Source organism: Populus trichocarpa, chromosome 12 (genome assembly GCF_000002775.5).
Source record: "Populus trichocarpa isolate Nisqually-1 chromosome 12, P.trichocarpa_v4.1, whole genome shotgun sequence".
NCBI lineage: Eukaryota > Viridiplantae > Streptophyta > Magnoliopsida > Malpighiales > Salicaceae > Populus > Populus trichocarpa.
Genome location: NC_037296.2, coordinates 307,381 through 323,329, shown reverse-complemented (window position 1 = coordinate 323,329; position 15,949 = coordinate 307,381). Strand labels below are relative to the sequence as shown.

General features: G+C 36.7%; 3 protein-coding genes and 1 non-coding gene across 4 annotated transcripts; 3 read left to right on the top strand and 1 right to left on the bottom strand.

Annotated features, from left to right (window-relative positions):
• LOC7496452 (uncharacterized calcium-binding protein At1g02270) lies at positions 1–4,336 on the top strand. Its single transcript, XM_002317794.4, has 9 exons — positions 1–588; positions 686–791; positions 1,333–1,553; positions 1,656–1,732; positions 1,852–1,960; positions 2,072–2,197; positions 2,730–2,840; positions 2,949–3,056; positions 3,456–4,336. Exons 1-9 carry the CDS (start codon positions 322–324, stop codon positions 3,684–3,686), a joined length of 1,356 nt encoding a protein of 451 aa, XP_002317830.1. The 5' UTR covers positions 1–321; the 3' UTR covers positions 3,687–4,336.
• Positions 4,337–9,162: 4,826 nt separating this feature from the next.
• Positions 9,163–12,360, top strand: LOC7496453 (NAC domain-containing protein 91). The gene is made up of 6 exons (XM_002317795.4): positions 9,163–9,484; positions 9,593–9,870; positions 10,363–10,623; positions 10,735–11,115; positions 11,255–11,680; positions 11,767–12,360. The coding sequence occupies exons 1-6, from the start codon at positions 9,313–9,315 to the stop codon at positions 12,073–12,075; spliced, it is 1,827 nt and encodes a 608-aa protein (XP_002317831.3). The 5' UTR covers positions 9,163–9,312; the 3' UTR covers positions 12,076–12,360.
• Positions 12,361–12,504: 144 nt separating this feature from the next.
• Positions 12,505–15,949, top strand: LOC7496454 (IAA-amino acid hydrolase ILR1-like 3). Its single transcript, XM_002317796.4, has 5 exons — positions 12,505–13,362; positions 13,453–13,578; positions 13,980–14,294; positions 14,614–14,742; positions 15,119–15,949. The coding sequence occupies exons 1-5, from the start codon at positions 13,018–13,020 to the stop codon at positions 15,500–15,502; spliced, it is 1,299 nt and encodes a 432-aa protein (XP_002317832.1). The 5' UTR covers positions 12,505–13,017; the 3' UTR covers positions 15,503–15,949.
• On the bottom strand, positions 12,722–12,806 carry TRNAM-CAU (transfer RNA methionine (anticodon CAU)). Its single transcript is given in 2 exon segments — positions 12,722–12,757; positions 12,769–12,806. It is a non-coding gene; the product is annotated as a tRNA-Met (tRNA).

The following is a 15,949-nucleotide window of genomic DNA, read 5'->3' as shown; positions in this document are numbered from 1 at the left end:
CACAAGAATGAAGACTCAAGGGAATGAGGTTGCCTTTCTTTAGTCGCAACGCACCACCATTTTCACAATATTCTTGCTATTCTTCTTCTTGTTGTTGTTGTTGGTGGTGGTGGTGTTGCTACTGCCTTCCTCCTTTGATTGGCTGCTTCAAAACGGTCTCCATTACTGCCACCACAACCTTTTCCGTCAAAACTAGCCTCCCCTCCTCCCCTGCGACCACCCCACTTGTCATCTCTTCTTATTTCTTTCTGTTGTGGTGCATCAGAATTTGATGATTTGTTTTGAAATTTGAATACAAGAAAGGTTAGAGAGAGAGAGAAAATGACAAGGGAAAGGAGATCAAGAAGGATATCAAGAATAGGGAGTTATGCAATATCATCATCAATGTCAATGAGAGATCATCGGCAACAACCTTGTATAACTTGTACAACGTTTAACATTCTTGCACCTATCTATAAACGTCTTAACATTAACAATGATAAGGATCAGAATTCACGTGAAAGTGATTACAGGGCCTATTGGCTTGTCAGAAACCAGAGGATTTTGGATTCCTTGTTGCGTGAAAGATCTTCCATAATTTGTCTTCAGGTTCTTCTCTCTCTCTCTGCCTCTGTCTTTGTCTCTGTCTCTTTATGGTTTTGGTGATTGTTAGGATTTGTTTGTTGATTGTTTCAAATTGGTGTAGGAATTTTGGTTGGGAAATGAAGAGTTGGTCAACATGTATGAGAAGAGATTAGGTGATGCAGGCTATCTCAATTTCAAGCTTGCACGAACCAACAACCGTGGTGATGGTTGGTACCTACCTTTCTTCTTCATTTCTCATCTTGGAATTTTCTCTGGAATCCCTTTTGTTTATACATTTAAAATTTGGTTTTTTTTTAATGAATTCTGTTATTTCATAGTTTACCATTTTGTGCAAAGATTGAAACTTTTATACAATTTTTGGATCATGTTGGACTTCCTGTAATCAGACATTATAGGCCATGTTCCAGGAGTTTGCTAATTTGATCTGCATTTGATGTTTCTTGTTTCATCAATTGTCCCATCACTATTGCCTAGTGGTTTAATGTCTCGAATTTGGACAAAATATGGAAGAAATCTTCCAAATTTGACCAATTCCTTTGCTTCCTGTTCTCTTTCACTATCTTCAGGAGAATTCTTCCATGTTTTCAAAAATAGGAATAAAGAGCTTTAAGTTTTGTTGGAGGTTGGGGATTTTTGTTGAGGAAATAAACTGGTCTTAGATACAAATGAATTGCAGAAGAAACAATGAGCAAAATTTTCTTTTGTTGAATCCTTTCGAACATACTGTGTCATTGTATGATATCCCAGGCCTACTGATCGCTGTGCGCAAGGACTATTTCAGAGTTATTAACCATAGGGAATTGTTGTTCAATGATTGCGGGGATCGAGTTGCTCAGTTGTTACATGTTGAATTAGCTGCTCCTTGTTCACCATGCCGGAACAATGACACTCGCCAAGAAATTCTCATTGTCAATACCCACTTGTTATTTCCTCATGATTCAAGTTTGTCTCTTGTGAGATTGAATCAGGTAAGTACATTTTTCCACCGAGTTTTTCTCTTTACTATCTTCTTCACAAGTAACTTCTCACTATCCTTGGTTTTGGCCTGTGTTCTATGATTGCAACAACAGGTCTACAAAATCCTGCAGTATGTGGAATCTTATCAGAAAGAAAACAAGCTTAGCCCAACGCCTATTATGCTTTGCGGGTAATTACATGATCACATGCTACATGTCATAAAGAAACTACTCCCACTTGGTAGATTCTATGTCCTTCACACAATCACACTCATTGTATTCCTTAACCTTTTCTTTGTACTTTCTGCAGTGACTGGAATGGGAGCAAACGGGGGCATGTTTACAAGTTCCTCAGGTCACAAGGCTTTGTATCATCATATGATACTGCTCATCAGTACACTGATGCAGATGCTCACAAGGTCCTTATTTTCATGTTCAAACTAGTAATAATTTATTTTCTTCGGTAGAAATCACTTTGTTGGTTACATCCGATTTATAAATTTCTCATTCCTTTCATGTGTTGTGCTCAGTGGGTTAGCCACCTTAATCATCGTGGAAATATTTGTGGCGTGGATTTTATATGGCTTCTTAATCCCAATAGATACCGCAAGCTACTAAAAACAAGTTGGAGTGAAGCAGTATTTGGCATGTTCAAGGTCAGATTTTTATTCTTAAACATTAACCTGGAATTCTCTGTTTGCATGTTCTTAACACTTCAACGATCTCACTCTGTTTATTGTTGGGCTTCATTTGTACATTTCTTTGTTATCTACACCTCCTCCAACTCAATTGATGGTCACTTAATAATATCAGCATAAGGCTGGACAGTGTAAATAAAAAATTAGCAAGCCAGCTTATCTTGTGGATGTCATCTAGTTAATGTTTCTTCTTTGAAGAGACATCCCAGAATGACCTAAAATCTGTGCAACTTCGCAGCAAGAAGGACGCCAACTTTCTGTCAACTAAGGCATTTGTAATTTCTCATCTCTTCTGCAACTTCCAGTTACTTCTTAATGTCCCATAGAAACTGTTGCTAAGCTGGTTGTTTTGGAGTGAACCCGTACATTTTTTTTGTGTTTTGCGTTGGTTTTGTAATGTCAGGGACATGGAATTTAAAAATAGAATTTTATCAGCCTTGGGAGAACAATTCTTGAGTTTCTATTTCTGAAATAGAATTTTCCATTTCAGTATCTGCTACGGAGAGCTTCCCTGACAGAAGAAGATGCCTTTGCCTTTCTAAAGGCTGATAGTGATAGTGACTGCATTACCTACTCAGGCTTCTGTGAAGCTCTTCAACAGGTAAGATAAGTGGAACCTATATTATCTCCTATCAATGCGGTTGCTTAGTAAGATGTTTTTATTCATTTCCTTGACAACTCATACATAACAATGTTCTAAATATTGCAGCTTAACTTAACCGGCCACTGTTATGGACTTAGCGACGAAGAAACAAAGGATTTGTGGGTGCAGGCAGACATTGATGGGAATGGTGTTCTTGATTATAAAGAATTTCAGGTAACCAACTAAAAAGTGAATGTCGCATTAGCTGTAATTTACGAGAGCATCAGGATACTCTGATTACCACACCAATTTTTCACAAAGCAACTGCCTTTTTAGCAAGCTGTGGTAGCACCAGGATTGGCAATCCAGGTTGCTTGAGCTCAAATTAAAATACTTTCTGCAATCCACAAATCAGTTGTACTTTTGCCAACATTTGTTTATGTTTTTAACCTGATGAAAGGCTTCCATGTATTTGCTGATCTTTACGTCAAAATGTGTATATCTGCTACATGGCTTGCTGTCATATCTGTTTTATCATATTGGTTTCAGAAAAGAAAGCAATTCGACATGTTAATACCTGTTAAAAAGTGTTCTAAACTATGATGTTCACATTGTGGGATTTTGGAATTACAGCAGCGAATTTGGAATCCTACATGGTCAGAGGAGAAAGATGATGAAATCCAAGACGATAATCTTAAGGGTAGAGAAGAGCAAACAATTGGTTTCAGTGTGGAGAATGCTGTTCTCTTCCCTCCTGAAGTAGAGAAAGGAATGTGGCCTGAGAACTACTCTCTTTCAGATCATGCCCGACTAACGGTGGTGTTCTCACCAATAAGAATGCCATGCTCACAATTGATATCATGACCAGTCCTTGAAAGCAAACTAGGCACAAGACTTTAGAACAGAATGAACGAGCACAGCATGAGGGGCCGCAAACAGGTTGTCACGAGAGGGTTGCTAAAACAGGCACAAGAATTATCCAGTGAGAGGCTTTGAATTCTCTTTCAGTTTTTTTCTCCAAATGTAATAGAGTAGCCTTTAGAATGTCAAAGTTGAGAGGGTGACATGTTGCAGCAAACTCTCCAATGGACTTGCTTTTGAATATTCAAGGACTCCTGTTGGGAACCGATGGACTGGACTAGCTGTGCCAGTCTCCTTGTTGGATTCCAGGTTCTGCTTCATCTGTTTGCTCCTTGACAATGAAATAGGAACAAGGTGAAGAAGAAGTGAATAAACGAAAGAGAGCATCGGTGGAAATTTACTCTTGTGGATAGAAGACTAGAAGTAGGCAGGCATCACCTTTTGTAGCTTTTGGTGAGGGCAACAGCAGAGTGCTTCAAGCATTTTGGCCGTATTTAGGATGTAGGCATAAAAGAATCTTCTTATAATAGAGTTTTGCCCTGCCTGACTCTGTAATATGCTGTTATAAATACAAGTGGTGATAGTAATTCATCAAATTGTAGAGAAAAAAACCTCAGAATCTAATCCATATTTTTATCTGTTTTCCTTTATAATGCATCTCTCAGGCAATCATGGTTGAAAAAAAGTTGCCTTCAAACATTTTCATGTAGGTGAAGCCTCAATTTGGATTCATGGGCTAGGTTTGACTTGTCCTAAAGGCAGAGAGTCGAACGTTGGAACTCTGATCATCTGCTGGTTTTTAAGGTTGAGAGAGCGATCAGTACAAGAAACACTAGATTCCCTGATCTTGTCGATCTGTTATTTAGAAGCAGAGTATCTCTAGATTATCCAGAGAGATTCAATGGAGCTATAGAAAAAGCTTGGGATGTCACGTTAATGCATGGCGGGTGTCAAGTATAGCTGTGTCCGTCGCGACTGCACCCCCATGGACCATACTTGCCTACACGCACCAATGGAACCCACTAGTATATGTGGCCACGTAGGGTACAGATGGGACAATCGCACGTGACCCTTTACTGTGTTAAACGATGGGTTGTCACTCTTGATCTTCCCAAACAAACAAGTTACACTTACCTTAGCTTCATTTATTAAAGCCGGCATGGAGGGAAACTTGGGTGGATTGACTTTACTCGTCAGATTAAAATCTATTTTAATATTTTTTTTAAAAAAAATAAATGATATTGTCTTCATTAACACGATAATTCAAGTTAATTAGTGAAATTCATGATCAAGTCTAAGACTAAGACCGGGTTTAATAACTTTAACATTCAATAAGCAGTTCATTTAATTGTAGCCAAGCATAAAAATTACTGTGAAAACAACCCTAAAATCTTAAATTAATTGGCAATTAGAGATCAAACATAAACGCATAAGCACACAAAAAAATTATGTGATTTAGCAATTTAAACCTATTCCACAAGCAAGATGATAAGAGAAATTTACAATAAGAAAGTAAAAAATTACAAAATATCATATAAAATTATTTTCTCACCCAAAAAATCAAAGTAACCCAAAACTCATATTTTCTCACTACTTTTTAGTCGTTTAAGTGTAGAGAATGTAGACACTTGCAAATAAATCTTAACTCTAAAATATAATAATTTTAGGCTTTTATATATGGATTAAGTATATGAGTATTTTTTTTATTTGAGCCCATAATTTAAGACAATCCCAATAAATATTCACCTTTGTTTAAATTGAGCCGACATACAAAACTTGAACTCCTCTTTAATCATCTCCACCAAGCATCTTTTAAGCACTACACAAACCAATCAATTTTTAGCAATATTTGAAATTGATTGCAAGATCGGTTGTCAACATATTAGCAAGGTTCTCAATTGAATTTCTCAAAATGATCTTTAATGGGTATACCTTATTTTATCTTGATAGTATACAATTCATGCTTTAAATACAATTGGTTTGTTAGTGATTTGATCATGTAAAAAGTTTCCTATTTTATTTATAATCTAATAACTATAGTTTCACCGGTAATTTCTCTTAAAATCTCATTAGACAAACAAAATTGAATAGCACTATATGTCAATTCCATAATATCATCTTTCTCCTCATCATTCATTCCCTTAAATAAACCTTGTTGAACTAACAAGGAACACATCTTAATATTTCATAGATTGAAGTCGTTGTTACCATTAAAATTTTTTACATCAAACTTCATAGCTGTTGTATTTTTGTTGCCATTATAAAAATCAACTAATATCCAAGCAAGCTTCGATACAATTTGATATATATATATATATATATATATATATGAAAGATAATAAGCATAATAGTGCACAGGAAATTTACATTGTTTGGAAATTTAGGCTCACTCAAAATTACAAAGTGCCACATAAAATATTCTAAAATACCCAAAACTCATATTTCTCAATTTTTTCTAGCTAGCCACAAAACTGTAGAGAATATAGGTATTTTTAAAAAAAGTCTTAACCCTAAAATGTAATTTACATATGTATTTTTTTTAATTTAAAAAAAAAAACCCCAACAAAAGTGAATTTTGGAGGAATCACAAAGTTTCAAAAATAGAACCCATCTACCTCACATGGCCAACAAGATTATAGAGCCTCACAACCTAACGTTTTTTTCCAAAGAGGATTGAGACTACGACATTGATTACTATTTTCTATAAAGCTAGGATCAAACTTTTTGACTCTTGTGGCCGCCTCATGAATCACATAATTTAATTGCCTTTTGAAAGTTCCGTACAAAAACAAAAGATAAGATGTAAAGATTTCAGGCTTGAATGACATATCATGCAGGAGGACTTGTGAAAAAAAAAAACTGAAAAGGAGCGACCCCCGAATTATCCAAGTATCGCTCCTGCCTCAAAGGGAGGATGAGAAGTATAAAACTATCCCCAACTTTTGGCACAATTTCCAGCACCAAAAATTAAGAAGTCATGGTGAACAGAATTATTATTTTAGGGTTCCAAGCGGGTCACGTCCTACTTTTTCCTTTTCTTCTTCTTCTTCTTCTGTTTTAATTATGAAAAATAAAAAAGGTATATCCATGTAGGGGCATGCATGCAAAGGTTAAAAAGAGAACAGGGAAAGGTATGCTTTCAGAACTCCACTACCTCATCAACAACTTTTTTATCAAGGAATAATCAAGGATGTGCAAAGCCCTAATTAATCCGAGAGATCATCGCTTTCAAATACGAAAAAAATTAAAAAATAAAAGCATCGTATTATATAATATTCCAGCAAGCATATATAGCAACAAATTGAGTGCCAATACACACACGTACATATATACAATTTGCAACAAAGAGAATAGGCATTTCACTCTTGTCTTGGATGGAAATTTTATATTTGGAAATGTTGAGAGACTTGGCATTTGTATCTTCTTCAATGATGTTTGGAGTGATGGATTAGTTTTACTTTGATTTGAGGCTTTTAGATTTTATAAAGCAAAAGCAGCTGCGGGCTAGAGAGGTCCCAGAAAGAGTACCTATCCATCCCAAATGCTGTGTCTTTTTCTAAAGCATCCTAGTCTCTTTAAGGTTCAATCACCAACAATATCTCACTATAAAGTTTGTATTATATTATCAAGATTCTTGTATGTTTGTCTCTGTTTTTCTTCAAAAAAAAGTTTTTTCATTAAAAAAATTTGAATCATAGCTCCAAACAGACACTTCAATTCAATGATGTCCAAGCTTTCACACACTGCACAAATTTCTTGGGGTCCAAGCTCACTGGAATGGAGGATGGGGTGGAGAGAGACTAGGAAAATGAAATCCTAGACAGGAAAACTCAATTAGTAGTAATCTTGAGAGTTGAGATATATAAATTAGAAGATTTACTTTCCTCGCTATGGTAGCTTGACAAAAAAGCGAGGATTAACACTTTGTTACGAATATAAATGGATTTGATTTTTAAATTATTGGAAAATTTTCAAACTTTTTTTAATAGATTTTTCAGTTCAGACATCAATAATTGTATAAGGTTTCGTTTGTCTTTGTGCAAATATTAATATTTTTTTTTATTATTATTACAAGTACTAAAACGGTATAGTTTTTGCAAATAATTGTCATGTAGAATGAAAGTTGTGCCTCATTTAGATAAAAGGATATGGTTCTCGTTAATTAAAATACTAGTATTACCTAACCTAAATAATTTTGAAGAGTATAAAACCAAAATCAAATTAAACCATATTTATAAAACTCTATCTAGTTTTATGAGTTAATTTAGGAGCAGTATGATATTTGAGATGAAAAAAAAAAAAATCTCAATTTATAGAAGTTAAAAATTCAAGTAAATTTATTTGACCTGATTAATTCAGGTTTGACTTGATTTTAGCTCATTTATTCTTTTATTTTTTAAAAAATTAAAATAATATTTTTTCAATATATTTTTTAAAGTAAAATAAGTTGATTCCCTTAGCATATGTGAGGCGAATCTTGTATTGAATTGACCCAATATTAGATTTTAAAACCAGTGTACAAAACTAGAAATACAGCCCAAATAAATACATAAATAATATAAAGAAAGTGTTGGGAAATGACTATAGCCATAGGGTAGATGAAGATTAATTGTTAAAACAAAGTCTAAAGGCAATATATTTGATAACTGAGTTTACTCATCATCATGCATGAATGGTCAAACATCCATCACTATCCTCTTTTGAGAAACCCACTTCACCTCCCCCACGTTGTCTGCTCTTTTGGTACAGTTAAAACTACAAACTAAACCCTAAAAAAAATAGGAAAATAATTAAATATATACACACGAAAAAGAAAAAGAAAAAGGAAAAGGAAAAGGAAAAGGAAAATCCTAGGATTCCTTCCAAGGACATTTCATTCATGTGTTGGTGGAGCATGATTGCTCTGCTGTCTATAACATCTTGATGTTTGTCGATTTAATTAAAAAAGAAAAAAAAAAAGAGAAATAAAACGTTTGTATTTTTTAAAAAAAACTAGGGGTTGAAAAAGCTTTCCTTTTACCAATTGAATCAAATCCTAATGAATTCACTATTTTTTTAATATTCTCTCAAATTGACTTGAAAAACATTAAAAAAATAAATAAAAAAAGAAGCCCGCGTAGCCCTGTGGGAGGAGGTTAGGGATGATGTTTCATGGCACCTTCTCTTCCTCCTTTTCTATCATCTCCTTTCAAACCATCTCTCTTTCCATATTTACACACGTCAGACGCGTAGACCCCACCGTATTACAACATCACACGTGTCAATATAGCATTCGCCAGACAGCGTAAGGCCCCCCTTTATCTGAATTACCACCCTCCAACTCACATTCCCTTTCCCTATCCTACCCCTTCCACATCCCCATCCTCTGGTATTCATGGTAAATAAGGACACGACCATGGGTAAACAATTAAGAAAAATCCCATACGCGGAATATCCGAGGGTGTCGTGTTTTATTTTTATTATTTATTTAAACGCGTCGGGTTGGGTTCCAAGAGGCCTTCACTTTCTCTGTAGTTTCCTTCAAATGTCATTAATGGAGCCCTTAAAATATCTTCAAGACTGAATCTTTTATCCTCTATTCGTCTTCTCTTTGTAAATTGGGTGAAGGGTTTTTTTTTCTTTGAAAACCATGGCTGTTTTCTCTTTGAACTTGAATTCACTGCCCTTAGGCTTTAGATTCAGACCATCAGATGAAGAACTAGTTAATTACTACTTAAGACACAAAATCAATGGAAAAGATGATAAAGTTAGAGTTATTCGTGAAATCGATGTCTGCAAATGGGAACCTTGGGACTTACCAGGTACATAAATGCATACATAAAAACTACAAAGGGTGAAAAATCCTTCCTTTTTGTGTCTTTTGAATTAAATCTTGAAAAATTGTTTGTTTTGTTCCGTTGTTGTTGTAGGCTTGTCGATAATAGAGAACAAGGATCCAGAGTGGTTTTTTTTCTGTCCATTAGACAGGAAGTATCCAAATGGATCGAGGCAGAATAGAGCAACAAATGCTGGGTATTGGAAGGCAACTGGCAAGGATAGGAAGATAAAGTCTGGAAATAGATTGATTGGAATGAAGAAGACTCTAGTATTTTATACTGGACGTGCTCCTAAGGGGAAGAGGACTAATTGGGTTGTGCATGAGTATCGTGCTACTGAAGAGGAGCTTGATGGAACTAAGCCTGGCCAGGTAAAATCAGTTTTTGGTTACTGGTTTTATGTTTTTGTTGTGAAGTTTAGAGCTTTGATGTTTTCCATTGATTGAATTGTCTCATTTGTTGCTTGTATGTTTGTAGGTTCGACAGCTTGTGTGCTTTGTCAATTTGGAAAATAATGGTCGTTTTTTATAGTGTTGTTTTCTTTTTTAGTTATTATGGTTGCTCCATTTCTATTGGGACAGTTGTTTTGGATAGTTTCATGCAATGTAGGGTGCATTAGGGTGCTTTGTTGTTTGTTTGTTTGATTGATTGATTTCTTTTGCTGCATAAACCGCTGCATCCATGATTGATTGACGCCATTGGGTGCTTAAAAATTTAGAAATAAATGGCAATGGCACTTTATTTTTGGTCTGTTTGCAAATGATGCTCATTACATAAGATGTTTTAAACCCTCTGTGCTTGCTTGGTATCTATATAGCTATTAGTTCGATTTTGATAACTTTGGACAATGTTATGCAATGCAGAGTGCCTTTGTTCTTTGTCGTTTGTTTAAGAAACAAGATGAGAGCATTGAGAGTCCGAACTGTGATGAAGCTGAAGCTACTGTTTCGTCTCCGACCACAGCTCAATCGTCTCCAGAAGTTACACAATCTGATCAACCACTGACTGAAGCATCTCCGGCAAATACAACAACCTCTGAGGTTGTAGCGCCAGTTGAATTTCCAAGCTGCAGCGTTGGTGTTTCTGAAGGAGGAGATCAAACTGCTGATTTACCCGCTTCTGAGGTGAGATGGAAGACAATTATTAACGTGTACAGCATGACCTTTTCAGTGTAAGAGAAATGCAATCTGCAAGTAATTAATTATTTTTGCTTCTTTTTTTAATGCATTTTGTAGGAGGAGCTACAGCTGGAAGAAGCCTTGAATTGGTTATTTGACTCCCCACCACAGGCTCTAGATTACGAACTTTTTCCACCAGTCCATGAGCAGGTCCAAGAAGCAGTGGGATCTTCCTCCATGTTTAATCATGGCAACAACGATTTGAGCAGCAGTAACAGAGGGCTGCAATCTCATAATGTTGGAAATGAAACAGATGACTATACCTCTGAATTCATTGATTCCATACTTAAGCAGCCAGATGAACTCTTTTATGAGGTGCCTAGCTTTCAGAACAATTCATCATTTCCAAGTGAGAGCCTTTTTAGGGGCAGCTTGCTCCGTGTTGTTGAGGACAATGTATCTTACAGTGGCTCGGATGTTGACATGGAACCAATTAGGGTGAGTGGAAACTGCCACACTACTTCTGCATATCACATTGTCTTGCACATTCTGGGACTCGTTTAAATTTCATTATCTTGTTTTACAAATAAATTTATGCCCTTTAGAAATTTAACCATGCACTTCCATCTCATTACAGATTGAACAAGGGTTTCAGGGTGCTGTCTTTCCTGAGGGGAACATTGACGAGAAGCCTTCTTCAACTCTGCTTTATGATAGTAATGTGCATCAGCAGCCGATCTATCTGGGTTCATTACAAAATGGATCTTACGCCCTGCAAAGTGTAGCATCAATTTCTGCCACAGACCAGCTCAATACTCTCAACAAACCAAGCAACAGTACGAATGAAGTTGGTGGTAGTGACACTAATTGGAATGGAATAAGGACCAGGGTTCACAATCCACGAAATCGACAATTTGGCAGGAATTTCAATACACAAGGTGATGCACCAAGAAGATTGCGTCTGCAGTGTAAGCTCCAAGTCCAACCAATTCAGTTCAGCACAAAGTCAGAAGATTTTAACTCTGGAGAAGGAGAACTTGAATACGAGTGTATTGTGACAAAGGTGAGAAGTCTGTACAATGATGCTGAGTAAAAAGCCTAATGTTTACCTAAATATGTATTTGAGTATAGTTGAATTACCACGTGCAGGAGATCAAAGTTAGTGAAACCAATGCCATGGATGAAGACAGTTATACTAATGCCATGGATGAACAGCTGAAACCTACCCTTGTCAAAGTTAGTGAAACCATTAAATTTTCTGAAGAACTGATACCTAACAATGGAACAGCCGTGAAGAATAATCGTTCTATGCTCAGCAAGGTTTCATTTATGTTCTCGAAGGCTTCTTCTGCTTGTGATTCCATCTGGTCGATTACCATGTTTAGGGTAGCTGTTTTAGCAGTTTTGTTTGCAGTCTCAGTGAGCAGATGTAGATACTTTTTTCTCGATACCGCTTAGGGACCTTTTCTCTGTTCAGTTTTCCCGGTTTAGTTTTTTCTTTTTTTCGGGGTGGGTTTACTAATTAAGCTTATGGGATAGATTTTGTAGGCCACTATTGATGTATATTATCTCAAGTAGTCTGTTAACTTACTATTGAGTCCTATCTGTTTATATTCGACATTTTACCAGTTCAAGCTTTTTTGTATGTCTTGTTTATAGAGGCTTAATTTCATGCCTATGTTGGCATATTTCTGTATAAAAATCTTTTGGTGCTTGAATATTTATGGAATTATTGTATGGATAGTTTGTTTCTCTTGATCAAATTCTACCAATTGCCAACTCCAGCAGTTGATGTTTTGCATGATCATTCGTTGTGCAAATCACCTCCACCCTACTTTCTGCTTTACTTTCTTGGTGCCTCGGCATTCCCAAACAAGCCAAAGTCCAAGACTTGCAGGTCTGGAGTCGAAGACAGTCCACTAAGCTTAGGGAGACATGACTTTCTATTTGTCTGTTGGTATGTGAGAGGACATAGGGTAACCCTAAAGAGAACACAGGAAATGTCATTAGTTATTTACGGAAAGCAAATTACTTGTAATGCGGTGCTAAGAAGAGGGGCAACATTGTCAGGTGAGGACTAGAATTTCGGAACAAAAATATATAATGGGGTGAGAGAGGCTCGAACTCTCGACCTCAGGATCACTCTTTAGCTATGAGACCTACGCGCTAGCCAACTGCGCCACCACCCCGTGTTGTTCCCTTTGCAGAAAACAAATTCCAGATACCGAAACATACTAATGAAAGACTAATGATCTACAAAGGTTGTCATTTTCAATCTTCTTAGTCATTTGCCGACAACTCCCTCACTTGAATCTTCTTGTTGTAGTCATTAATCCTGTACGTTGCGAAACTTGTTTTTATCACTTTGAGAATTGAATTACAGTAGAACTAGCAATAAAGATGGGAACTTTTTTGTATTTGATACTATTCCAAGTCCTTCTTTCAGTACTTGTATGTTTTGATTCATCTCAGTCCACTTTCGATCGGCAAACCTATAGAGAACATCTTCTAAGCTCATCCCAACGAGACAAGGACTGGTTAATAACCATTAGAAGGCAAATTCATGAGAATCCAGAACTCAGATTTGAGGAACACAATACCAGTGCTCTTATTAGAAGTGAACTTGATAAACTTGCTATTTCTTACACATACCCACTTGCCAAAACTGGGATTGTTGCTCAAATTGGCTCTGGTTCACCTCCTGTTGTTGCTCTTCGTGCTGACATGGATGCACTTCCCCTGCAAGTGATGTGCTTCGTAGTCCTTTTTTTTTGGTTTAAAGATTGGAACTTTCTGTTTTGTTGGTTTTGATTGTGTTTTGTTTATGGTTTGTAGGAGCTTGTGGAGTGGGAGCATAAGAGTAAAGTTGATGGAAAAATGCATGGATGTGGTCATGATGCTCATACCACTATGCTCCTTGGTGCTGCTAAGTTGCTTAATGAAAGGAAACATCTGCTTAAGGTAGGTTAGGTAGTCTTTTGTTTCTTTGTGAAGTTGGGGTTTTTAGAGGGCTGTGTGTGTTTTTAATCCTTCTAATGGTGATGAAGACGACTTCCTGATCATGTCTGATTTTGTATGTTAAGATTGTAATTTGTTTCTAGCATGGACGGAAATTGTCTTCTTATGTTAATGATGTTAGAAGTGGATAATTATTTTGACTGGCATCAGACTAAGAAGTAATTGTAGAAAGATTAGTTGCTTGTCCAATCATTCAGTGGTTGCAATGGATGCCTTTAGAGTTTTGCTTTTTATTTTTTTGATGGTTCAGTTTGTATGCCCATGTACGCTCTGTGTTTCTTTCTTTCTTTTGTTCATCTTGTAAATTTAAAGATTTAATGATGATACTTTGGTTGGTTATAAAGGGAACGGTGAGACTTCTTTTCCAACCTGCTGAGGAGGGAGGTGCTGGTGCATCACATATGATAAAAGATGGTGCCCTTGGTGATGCTGAAGCCATATTTGGGATGCACGTTAATTACAAGATACCCACTGGAACCATAGCATCCTTGTCAGGGCCAGTCTTTGCTGCAGCATCCCGCTTTCAAGTAAAAATAGAAGGCAGAGGTGGGCATGCTGCAGTACCCCATAATGCTGTGGATCCACTACTTGCTGCGTCATTTGCAATTTTGGCATTGCAACAGCTCATCTCTAGAGAACTGGATCCCCTCCAGAGTCAGGTATGCCCTTGTTATGCATCTGCTCTAGTAGCTTTCTTTTTTTCCATACGTTGATAATCACTTCGACCAAGGTACTTGCTGACTTTGCAGGAACCTAGATGAACCGATAAAAGAACAGAGGATTCCTCCGATTAGCTCCCATTGAAATATTCATAAATTTTATTCTCCCCCTCCTCTTTATCCTTTTTGGTCCGTCTAACTTATTTAAAACAATCTGAAGACTTCAGAACCATTGGATATATATATAATTTTCGACATTATGAAAGAGAAGTGAAACATTTATTGTGTCTTACAACTGGTGCTTTGTTTTTGGCTGAAGGTTCTATCTATTACGTATGTCAGAGGAGGGACTACTTTGAATGTAATTCCACCATATTTTGAATTTGGGGGCACCCTGAGGAGTCTTACGACTGAGAGCTTACATCAACTCCAGCGGAGGTTGAAAGAGGTAAGGGGCATTAATTAACCTCTTCACTTTGAATTTGACGGAACGAATCATACAAAGTGCATGGTGGCATATGTTTATCTTGCTATAAAAATATGTATAAAACAGAATTGCATATTCTTCTTTCTCAACCCAGTTAAATACTTTCAATAAAGGTGCTCCAAACTCCTAAGTTCATGCCTTGCTGTCCTAAATGATAGTCTTTAGAGGTAGTAGGATTTTTTAATTATCCGCACAAGTTTTCATTCTCTGTGTTGGGCTCCACCATCTTGAATTTGATTATTCATAACCTAGGTTACTAACCACCGACTGAATGATAGAATCTGTGAAGTAGCTAATGAAAAGTAAATCATGCTCATATAATTACAACTGCTTGTAGGTTGTTGAAGGCCAGGCAGCTGTCCACAGATGTCATGCGCACGTAGACATGTACGAAAAGGAAGATGTTCCCCTATATCCTGCTACCGTGAATGATGAAAAATTGAATTTGCATGTTGAGAGGGTTAGTAGACTTCTTTTTAATCCAGAGAATTTCAAGATGGGTCAGAAGGTGATGGCAGCTGAGGACTTTTCCTTCTATCAAGAAGTGATTCCTGGAGTCATGCTCGATATTGGAATTAGAAATGAAAACGTGGGTGCAATTCACTCCCTACACTCACCTTACTTCTTTCTTGATGAGGACGTTCTTTCAATTGGGGCAGCATTGCACACTGCCCTGGCAGAGATTTATCTGAATGAGCATCAACAATCTGCAGCACAGTAGAGAATAAGACATCATAAGAGCATGGAAGATCATGAATAAGTTAATAGTGGTCCATGCTATAAAGTCTCTATATGTAGTGGCAGGATATGTAAAAATCAGGGGAAAAAAAGAAGAAGTAATGAAACTCTTGATTCTAGATCACCTTCCAGTTCTGGTTAATGCAATCACCTCTTTCTGAAGAAGATTCTGGTGAGCAACCTGGATACGGGTGCAGCTATTTTGTTCTGCAGAAGTGCCAAAAGCTGCTTCAAGCTGCCTGTCCAGGTAAATGATTATGTTGCCAAAATCCTATGCGAACTTCGGTTGCCCCTCGACCTATTTTACCAAGGGATGTCCTTCCCAGAGCTACATTTGCTTGCACTCTTTTCCTGAAAGATTGAGCAATATTAATTATTCCAAACACTAATGAAGATTTCATGGTATATAATATAACAAAAGATTTCTGCA

Excerpts from the sequence above, each read along its gene's own strand:
- LOC7496452 (XM_002317794.4), top strand. The coding sequence starts at position 322 with ATGACAAGGGAAAGGAGATCAAGAAGGATATCAAGAATAGGGAGTTAT. Across the intron at positions 792-1,332 it reads AACCAACAACCGTGGTGATG|GCCTACTGATCGCTGTGCGC; the intron begins GTTGGTACCTAC and ends ATGATATCCCAG. Across the intron at positions 2,841-2,948 it reads TCTGTGAAGCTCTTCAACAG|CTTAACTTAACCGGCCACTG; the intron begins GTAAGATAAGTG and ends TAAATATTGCAG.
- LOC7496453 (XM_002317795.4), top strand. The coding sequence starts at position 9,313 with ATGGCTGTTTTCTCTTTGAACTTGAATTCACTGCCCTTAGGCTTTAGA. Across the intron at positions 11,116-11,254 it reads TTGACATGGAACCAATTAGG|ATTGAACAAGGGTTTCAGGG; the intron begins GTGAGTGGAAAC and ends ATCTCATTACAG. Across the intron at positions 11,681-11,766 it reads ACGAGTGTATTGTGACAAAG|GAGATCAAAGTTAGTGAAAC; the intron begins GTGAGAAGTCTG and ends TACCACGTGCAG.
- LOC7496454 (XM_002317796.4), top strand. The coding sequence starts at position 13,018 with ATGGGAACTTTTTTGTATTTGATACTATTCCAAGTCCTTCTTTCAGTA. Across the intron at positions 13,363-13,452 it reads TGGATGCACTTCCCCTGCAA|GAGCTTGTGGAGTGGGAGCA; the intron begins GTGATGTGCTTC and ends TATGGTTTGTAG. Across the intron at positions 14,295-14,613 it reads TGGATCCCCTCCAGAGTCAG|GTTCTATCTATTACGTATGT; the intron begins GTATGCCCTTGT and ends TTTTGGCTGAAG.